Below are 10,154 nucleotides of genomic sequence, written 5' to 3' on the forward strand. Positions count from 1 at the left end.
GTGTGTATATGATGTGTCTGTGGGGTGTGTGTGTGCGGTGTGTATGGTGTGTGTGGCATGTATGTGATATATGTAGCATGTATAGGATGTGTGTGGTGTATGTGGTATGTATGTGAGGTGTAGTGTATGTGCGTGTGTGGTGTGGTATGTGTGTGGTGTGTATGGCATATATCTGGTGTGTGTGGCATGTATGTGATGTGTGTGTGGTATGTGTGTGTGATATATGTGTGGTGTGTATGTGTGTGTGCTCTGTGTGTGTGTGTGTGTAACTGAAATACAAACTGGAGCTTCATATAGCCTGGTCTACACATGGAGTCACACTCAAAGGAACACAGCCCCAAAACCAAAATATGAAGTTAGCTTCAGTTTTCACTCGAGTATCTGGAAGAATGACAAGGGGGATGAACCAGAACAGCACTTCTTAAAATTCTGTTTGATCCCTTTGTTCTTCCAGAATTCCATAGGCTCACACTTCAATTGGCAAAAGCTCTCCTTACTTCCAGCCTTTAAGTCTTTGCTGGTTTAATCCCTGTGGGCCTTCTATCAGCTTCTCGCACTGACTGAAAAGCTGGGTCTCCGCTTTATCCATTGCCTGAAGCCCCCAAAACCAAAGTTGGCCCAGAGGCCGATGCCAGAAGCCAGACCTGCCCTCCTTCCTGTCCTTCCTCGCACCCAGGCTGGACTTGCTCCACGCTGTCTGCATCCCAGACCTGACCGGCCAGCACCGACCCTCCTCGGGAGCAAGGAGGGATGAGGCTGGGGAGCAGCATTTCCAATGCTCTTTCTTGGGCAATGTGCAGGGGATGCAGTTTAGAAATCCCATTTCTCGTGCGAATACATCTTGCTGCAGCAGCACTTCCCAGGCCAAGCTCTGCGGGCTTCTGAAAGAAGAGCCAGCATCCAACGGGCCACGCAGGGGCATTTCCCACTCACAGTCGAACCCTTCACCCACACGGAGACTTTTCCCCGGAGCGTGTCACCCCTCAGGGACCTTTCTCAGACCCTCAAAAGCTGCACACCCCGTGTCTTTCTCACAAGTCTCAAAGTTGTACAAAAACCCACGCAAGAGGCTGCACCGCCAAGTAAACATCCTGCCTTTGCACAACTGAGGCAGGTGGGAGGCGGGGACAGGCGAGGCCAGACAAAGCAGATGAGTTGGAGGCACACGCCCTGTCTCCAGTTGGGGTGTCCTGGGCTGAGGCCAGGAACCCCCGAGCCCTCCAGCCTGGTTTGTCACTAAGCAGGGACTCACGTTTTGTTCAGATGACAGGGATTCGGACAGAGGGTGAATCCACTATGACTGAGCCTTTTGGAAGTCCTTGAGCAATACTAGCACGTGAACACAAGCACAGGAAATCTCTGTGCAAACACGCAACATCGGGCCACCTCTTGGTTTTGGAGGGCACAGCCTTTCTGAGCGGCCAGGCTGAGATACAGCTCCGGCTTCATCCCAGCTCTCCCCAGGTTTGCTCTCACCCAGGCATTTTCCCTAAAAATCTGTGCACAGTTCACCCCATTTTTCTATCTTTTTGGCTCATCATTGTTATCCTTGGGACCCCGCAGGGATAGCAGGAGCCTGAGAGATAAATAACGTGCCGAGTGACAGGTTAATCCCAAGACATTCTGATGCCCTCCAACATGGAATGCCTTTCTGCGAGGAGTTCACACCCAGTACAGGGAGAGCAGAGTAACACATGTGATGCAAATGGAAAACAGTGCTGGAAATGGTAAAAATTGAGTAGGAGCCTCCCTGGAGCTGACATGGCTACAGGTGCGTGGAGCCCAATGGGAGGGGCAGCTTCAGAGCAGAAAAGCGTTTTAACTTAGGCCTTGAAAGGGGGGCGGGCACATTGCTCTGCTAAAGTGAGGCCAGGGCATCCCTGCTAAAGGGATGGTTGGAACAGAGGGATGAGGGAGGTCACGCCCCGGTGTTTGACCTTCAGGAGGAGGAGGGCCTCATGGACCCACCCCCAGCCCCCACAGCAGGCGGAACCCCCAATGTTCTCGCAGGGCACCCTCTCTTGTTTTTCATTGTACTCACCACATTTGTAATTTGGAGTAATGCATGCAATTATGTGTTGAATGTGTCTTCCCCACCGGACAGCACAGGGCACGAGGGCTGGGCCTTCACGTTTTGGTTCACCCAGTGCTTATCACTGTGGCTGGCGTGTCGTAAGGTACTCGGTAGCATTTGTCCACATAAACGTGAAATCGCCTGAGCTGCTGCCTCTCACCCGGCCCAGCCCAAGGCAAACACGGAGAGCAGATCAGGGGTCTCTTCTTGAGTTCTCCCGGCTGCCCCCCCATGGGGAGACCCCAGTCTAGGACAATGGTCTGTTCCTGGCACAGAGGAGCCTGGGCCTGGGCCAGGACTGAGGGCAGAGGGGGCATCTGTGCACCCAGCTTGGGAGAGCTCTGCTGGGGGACCCCCATCTGGGGAACGGCCACCTCTGTGAAATTCCCTCAGGGACACCCATGCCTCCTCGAGCTCCCACCAGGCACCTCTGTGGCTCCCTATAGCTTGGAAAGGGTGAAGTTGGAGCTGCAGAGGCCCCCAAGGCTACTCTTGTCCTCCTGCCTCCAGAATGTAGGGGACCGTGCCCTCTGCTGGCCAGACCTTGCAGAGCCCTGGGAAATCAGCCAGGGGAAGTCTGGAACACTCTGTAGGAACAGGTCTGCAAGGCAAGGAGGAGGAGGCAGCCTGGGCTGACACACTGGGTTCAGAACCCGCTGGGTCTTGGTCAGGTCCTTCTGCAGGGCTGCAGAGGGGACAGGGTGGGCCAGCCGAAGGGGAATCACTCACATACCCTCTGTCTCTTCACTTTGGAGTTGCCTCTGCACCCGTTTACAAGCCTCAGTGGAAAAGCCACACCGATCCTTTATGACCAAACAGCCGACATTTTCCCAGCCATTTGACACCCAATTATATATGGCAGTTTCCAAAAAGTAAATCCAGGCTTCAAGGATAAAGGCTGAATCCAGGTTGGACATCAGAAGAGGCCACACACCTGACAGCCGGTCCCAAGGGGAGCCCCACGACCATGGTGAGGGCAGGACCTTCACTGGAAAACAGGTACCGCCCCACCCCAGGCCAACACTGGGAGGGGGCAGCAGTGACACTTCACACCACCCCAGGCCTCAGCTGGGGCGAGAGCTGAAAGCCACATCTGTTAGACTCCGACAGGCAGCAGGACAGGTCCAACCTGGGAACAGGAGACCAGAGAGATCAGAAGGAGTGGTTCACAAATGGGGAGGCACGTCTGTGAGCGTCTTCTCGCCGGATCAGGTACGAGAATCCGTTCTTCAGTTAACACAAATCTGTGGAGCACCTACTGTGGGAGGGGCTCCCTGCAAAGTGCTGGGGATGCATCAGCAGGCAAACAGGCACTGCATTGGCTCTCCACTGTGTGGAGCTGGTGGCTGAGCCAGGGGGCTGACGCTGGGTCAAATCGTCCTACAACCACATACACATGCATGGGCATGCACACGTGCATATGGACACTTGTACACACCTGCACATGCAAGCACACAAAGTGAAAAAGGTGACAAGACCCATGACGGGGAGTACATCTCATGTTGAGTGGTGGAGGGATGGTGGTCAGGGAAGGCTTCTCAGAGGAAGAGGTGCTATATTGCAATCCTCGGGAGGAATGATCTAGGGTGGGGAATGGAGTGTTTAGAAGAGGGATCAGCATGTGCAAACCCCTGAGTAGGATGAGGCCTGCACAACTGAGGAACTGAAAGGAAAAGCCCCATGGCTGGAGGGCATTAAGGAGAAGGAGGCTGCAAAGGAGGCCAGAGCCCTGGAGGACATTCTTGGCATCTTGGTCTTTGGCCTGAAAGCAAGTGTATTAAAACTAGGGGAAGGGACGGGGCGCCTGGGTGGCTCAGTTAGTTAAGCATCGGACTCTTGATTTCAGCTCAGGTTGGGATCTCAGGGTCCTGAGATCAAACCCTGTGTCAGGGTCCATGCTCAGCAGGGAGTCTGCTTGAGATTCTCTCGCCCTCTCTCTGCCCCTCCCCCCACTTGTGTGCACACACTCTCTCTTTCTCTCTAAAATAAATAAATCTTAAAAAAGAAAAAAAGCCTGGGGAAAGGGACAGAGCAGAGCTGGGACACCAAAGAGGAAGGTCCTGCCACAGCCTGGGGAGAGCAGCTGGCCCTGGATGAGGATGGACACGGGCAGGTGGACTTCGAGAAACACCAGGGAGGTGACATGAATGGGGCCCAGAAACTAAGTCAGAAAGGCACTTTCAGTTCTTCTTTCCTACAAAGCCGTGAGTCACGGCCTGTCTGCACACCAGAATCACCCGCAAGCTTCACAAGATGCTGATTCCGGGACCCCTGGGCATCTGGATTTCATGCAGATGATTCTGATAAGTACCAAGGTTTAAGAGCGTGCCCTGGAGTCCCCGAAAGTTCCCTCTAGCCTGGGCTGGGTGGCACCGGTAGGCTGGGCAGTGGCAGTAAGGGGCAAGCAGGAACAGGAACTCTAGCCGGTTATGGCCCTCCTGGCCACTGGAGACCCCAGGGTCTAGACGTCTCCCCCATGCATTCAACAGGACCAAGAGTCTGCTTGCTTCTCCCCCTCACTCTCTGGAGCCTCGCAGAAGAGTAAGAAGTGGAGGGAAAGAAAGCGCAAGCCCATCAGTTCCAAAACCCGTCCTGGGGAACCGGTCTGGCAGCTGATAAGCAGAGCCCCTGCATGGTGCCAAGCCATGGCTGGCTCTCACGCCCATCCACAGTGAGTGGCTGGCACAGGCTCGGGGCCGTGCACTTTGCCTTTCCGGAAATGTCTCCCTTGCCGATCACCGTTGGTCGGTTCAGGGTGAGGGAGGGCCACCTTTTTTTGCAGGCGGCGGCCGCAAGGCTGTCCTCTGGGCCGTGCCCTGGTGGTCGCACATTGGCTGCTCTGTGTTCTGCCCCTGCCAATTCTGTCCACGTGGGACATTTTCCAGGGAAAGCTATCAACTGTGAGAAAGAGCACACATTCCTGAAATATCTGATAAACAAATATTTTTCCTTTATCCATCCCACTTGACCAAAATGCTTGGGTGACTGCGGGTCATGATTTGTCCCCTTTGACTCTTTGGCAAAGTGGCCCGTCCCAGCCTGCACCTCCCTTCTTGTGTCCCCCTCCCTCATCTCCCTGTTTACCCCTATTCAGATCTCCTTTAGCACCCCATTCCAGGCCTTCCCGTCTCTCTGCGTCTCTCTTCACTGTTGTGTGCAGCCTCAAAGAGGAGCTTTTTCTATTTATTTTTCAACTGCTTTTGCAGCACTCAGTCTTTGAGGAGAAAGAGGTATGAAACTTCTCATCAGAACAAACCTGAGGTGGCCTTCCCAGCAAGGAGAAAACTTCAGGGGTGGGAGTGGGGCAGGGGGCACTTGTCCCCCGTGGGGGTGGGCGGGTAGGGACCGTGAGTCACGCGCTCTGGGCGGAGGCGCTCCAGGCTGTTGCTAGAATGTGCCCACGCCCGCGGAAGCTGTTTCATCAGCGACTCGTTTGGCACCCCAGCCGAATGGCTGGCCCTCAGCTCTGGCTCCAGAAGCCCCCGGGGACCTCCAACCTCCAGCACCCTCGCGCTGGTTGGCACTGATACCTGGGTGGATCAGGACCAAGCCTTTTCCAGTCCGCGACAAGCCATGCCCCAGTGCAGGAGAGAGCTATGTGCTTGAAAGGAATGGCTCAGGAAAAGGTTGACATTTGTGTGGTACGCTTATTTCCTGAAGACCGAGAAGTCTGTGTTTAATATATTTTAGAACAATGTCTGGAAACTGCACTTTACTTTTTCAATGTCTAAACTTCAACAGTGTGGAAAATTTCACTCGTAACCTAAGGATGCCAGACAATGGGACCTGAGTGTAGTATTCATGTCCGTGTGGCTGTTTTATCTCTGGATGCATGGAATGCTTTGAGAATTGGAAACCAACATCCATTCAGGAGGTAATGGTTGCTCCGTGTGTCAGGCCAGCACTGGGTAGATGTCAGGGATAGAGAAACAGAGATCACTGATAAAGTCCCCGCACTCATGGGGCTTATGCAAACGAGCATAAGCTCCCTCACCCTGAGACAGCAAACGAGCAGACAACTAACCAAGGAAGAAGTTGGGCTCCGGTGCTCACACCAAATAGGGTTCTGTGCCTGTCGAAGGGTGAGCCTCCTTAGGCAGGGCAGCCAGGGAAAGAGTGACCTCCGACCTGTCGTTAGGGTGAAGCCAGCTGGTAAGTCTCCGGGCAGGGCCTCCTGGGTAGAGAGGGCAGCAAGTCCCGTGACCCTGGAGCCTGATGAGGCCAGTATGTGCAAAGGACAGTAAAGGTCAGTGTGGCTGAGTGAAGAAGGGAAGTGCCTTCGGAGAGCTGGGCAGAGGCCAGGTCACAGCATCAGTCATAGGTGCTGGTGACGTGTCAGTGAGCTGACAAGCCACGTCCAAGCATATGATGGCAGGGTTTGAGTTACATTGTACAAAGCCCCCCCGCCCCCAGAACTCCAGGGAGAATAAGACACAAATCCACGCATTGCTTATTCTTTGGTAAAAATAAAACACTTTTGAGAGCCAGCCCTTTTGGTCATCTCTGGAGCTATAAGACGAATAAGACTGTGTCCCAGGGGACAGGACACTCATCATTGGTGGAGGGGACTCACCTCGAGCCCAGGAACACAGCATCATACACGCATGAGCTGTATAGAGGGTCACACTGAAAGTTGTGGAAGCAGAGAGGAGCCAACAGGAACTTTGGGAAAATCAAGGGAGGCTGCTCAAGGAGATGCCATCTGATCTGGGTCCACGAGGCCAACAGCATTCATTTTGACAAAGAGGTTGTGCAAGAATACAGGGGCAGGCTGGAGCAGGTGCAGCTCTAGAGGCACCTGCAGGGGTTCGAGGGTGGCGGGCACAAGGTGAGGTTGGTAAGGAAGCTTGAGGACAGATGAAGAAAGGTCTTAGCACCAAACAAAGGGCTTTTTTCTTTTTCTGGCAGTGGTGGGAAAATCCTCGAGGTGTTTGATCCTGGGCATAACACGGTCAGACTTGCTTTAGAAAACTAATTCGGGGCAGTGTGCCTTGGTTTGGGTTCCCCCAAATCTCAGTCAAGAACTGTGAAGAAGGTAGCCAGTGAATAGGCACCAGCAAGCCAGTGCAGCATTAGGTGGGCAATGAGCTTAATGCCTTAGAGAAACTCTAGAGACTGCAAATCACATGCCTCAGCGTTACCCCAGCCAAAGGCCAGGTTGCAGGGCATGTGCTGACCAGCTCCCTCAGGCCTTGGGGGAGAGCTGCTCTTGGGGTGAGTCCCCCATTTGCAGCCACCTGGAGCTGTGAGTGGCACAGCTTCTCACGGCCCTGGGAAGAGCCAGCGGGGACAGGAATGACCCCATGCTGGTGGAAAGTCAGACAGAGCCCGCCAAGAAGTGGGCAGGACACCACCGGGTGAACCATAGTGAGGGAAGCGGGAAGGTTGAGTGGCCTAGAAAATGTAGAGTCAGTGAGCAGGGTCCCGTGTGATTTCTGCCACATCTCCAGTGTTCTCAATTTTGCTTTCTTTAGAAATTTTATTTTAGAGGGGCCCCTGGGTAGCTCAGAGGGTTAAGCATCTGCCTTCGGCTCAGGTCACAATCTCCAGGTCCTGGGATCGAGCCCCACATCGAGCTCCCAGCTCAGTGGGGAGTCTGCTTCTCCCTCTCCCTCTCCCCCTGCCTCTCCCCCTGCTTGTACTCTCTGTCTCTCTCTCTCTCTCTCTCTCTTAAATAAATAAATAAATAAAATCTTAAAAAAAAAAAGAAATTTTATTTTAGAAAATGCTAATTGAGAAATGCAAGCAGAAAACATCTGACATCACTAGATAGCCTTGAGTCTCCCCAGCAAAGACAAACAAAATTGCATCTTGACATCTGGAGTGTGAATGTGCCGACGTGCAGGGGACAACTTAACCCTTTACCCCGAGGAATAACCCCTGCAGGATGTCCTGTCTCCACAAACAGAATTTTCCCAGGCCACGGCCGTTCCGTAGCCATACCGTAGAGAAGGCAAACAAGCAGTTGTTGGGTGCACGGCAGGTTGAAGGGAGGTTTTGTCTGGTTTGGTTGGTTTTGTGTTTTGCATTCCCGTGTTTGTTTAATGCGGCAAATTATTTCAGCAATTCCATTACTCAGCAGACAACTTCGCTAATACATTTAAGCCGCCCCCTGCCCCCGTGCATAACTCTTGGCAGCACCTAGCTGAAATCCCTTTTTATCTGAGCAGAGGACGCCAAGGGCAACCTCTCCCCGCGCCGCTGTGGGAGCCACTCCAGCCAGACAAGCGGCTTCCCTCTGGGGTGACAGACTCAACCACACGGCTGTGGTGCGACGAAGGTGAGAAGCTCTTTGTTGCGAAAGAACCTGATCTTTGAGTCTCTAAACCACAAGAAGTGCCCCTAAGACCCGGGAGTCAGAGCAGAAGATGGTGACTGTCAATGACCTCAGACAGCTAAAGGTGACAAACCCACCCTAGTCTGTTTGGGCTGCAGGGTCACAGAGACTGAGTGGATTTTAAACAACAGAAATACATTGGGCGGCGGCCACGGCGGCGGGATGGAGGGAGCAGAGGTTCAGCGGCCTCACCTGTCCCCACTTTTTGGCGGTGATCGGTGGCGGCGGGCAGCACGTGGCAGGCGGGGAGGGCCGCCACTGGGTATGCAACAGAGGAACATGGCTCAAGAAACTAATCACAGCCAAGTGCCTGTGCTTTGTTCCACTGGCTGCGGATTTTACAGAAACCCTCGTACAAATGGCATGTGTGCAATGTGCTATAGAGAACATCTTCAGAGACAGAATAGTAGTAATGGCAGAATAAGCCCCCCTGCAGCTCCTGTCAGTAGTCTGTCTGAATGTTTACCCGTCCAGTGCACAGACGGCGGCGTCCTGGACGCTCGGTCACCGTTAGACCCCACCTCTTCATCTGTGCAACCAAGCCCTGTATCAAATCAGTCACTTTATCAGAATCTGTAGCATCTTCCCAAGTGGACAGTACATCTGTGGACAAAGCAGGACCTGAAACAGAAGACCTGCAAGCTTCCGTGTCAGACACAGCACGACAGCCATCTGAAGAGCAAAGCAAATCTCTTGAAAGACCAAAACAAAAAAAGAATTGCTGTTTCATGTGCAGGAAGAAAGTGGGACTTACTGGGTTTGAATGCCGGTGTGGAAATGTTTACTGTGAGGTACACCGTTACTCCGATGTTCACAATTGCTCTTACAGTTACAAAGCTGATGCTGCTGAGAAAATCAGAAAAGAACATCCAGTAGTTGTTGGTGAAAAGATCCAGAAGATTTGAACTCCTGCTGGAATACAAAATCCTTTGACCATCTGCAAACTAAAAATCGACTTGAGGTTTTTTTTCCTAGTCATTGGGAATGTAGAGCAATGTATCTTGCATAGACGTTTTAATCATGCATGTCATCAGAAGAATAGATTTTTGTTTTTGTTTTGAAAATGACTCTGAACATTTATTTCCATTGCAGTTTCTGTGGCTGAAAAGACTTAAGTAACTTTACAAGTATTATCCTTTTAAGATCATTTTAATTTTAGTTGAGTGCAGAGGGCTTTTATAACAAATGTGGAGAAATTTTGGAGGGTCGTGATTTTTCCAGTATTAAACATGAATGCATTGATCTTGCAGTTTATTTTCTCATTGTGTGTGTAACATAGCTTTTCTCTGCAGCACGATCTCTGTCGATGGCGCCCCTCAGGGCACAACTAGTTACCAGTCACTGAATGTATCTTCATCCTTACAGCTGCTTCTGGGTTTTCATTAACAAAGGTTCTACATATGTTAGTATATAGTTTCTTTGCACCCACTATTTATGTCTGAATCATTTGTCACAAGAGAGTGTGTGCTGATGAGATTCTAAATTTGTGTGTTTTTAAATTTTTTTGAGCGAGGGAAGGAAAAGTTGTATGCGTTTCATTGCCGACTGCAGGTTTCTTTCAGATTACGTTCATCGGTCTGTGTGTATACAATATGAAGAATGATCTGAAGTAACTGTGCTGTATTTATGTTTATCCACCAGTCTTTGATTACATAAAAAGGAAAACCATAAAAAAAAACAAAACAAAACAAAAAAAAACAGAAATATATTCCTCACGGTTCTGAAAGCTGGAAGTGCAAAATC

General features: G+C 51.7%; 1 protein-coding gene across 1 annotated transcript; it reads left to right on the top strand.

Annotated features, from left to right (window-relative positions):
- The first annotated feature begins 8,690 nt into the window (after positions 1-8,690).
- Positions 8,691-9,316, top strand: LOC116642056 (AN1-type zinc finger protein 6-like). Its single transcript, XM_032420157.1, has 2 exons — positions 8,691-8,904; positions 8,985-9,316. The coding sequence occupies exons 1-2, from the start codon at positions 8,691-8,693 to the stop codon at positions 9,314-9,316; spliced, it is 546 nt and encodes a 181-aa protein (XP_032276048.1).
- The last annotated feature ends 838 nt before the right edge of the window (positions 9,317-10,154 follow it).

The sequence above is a fragment of the Phoca vitulina genome, unplaced genomic scaffold, assembly GCF_004348235.1.
Source record: "Phoca vitulina isolate PV1807 unplaced genomic scaffold, GSC_HSeal_1.0 scaffold22, whole genome shotgun sequence".
NCBI lineage: Eukaryota > Metazoa > Chordata > Mammalia > Carnivora > Phocidae > Phoca > Phoca vitulina.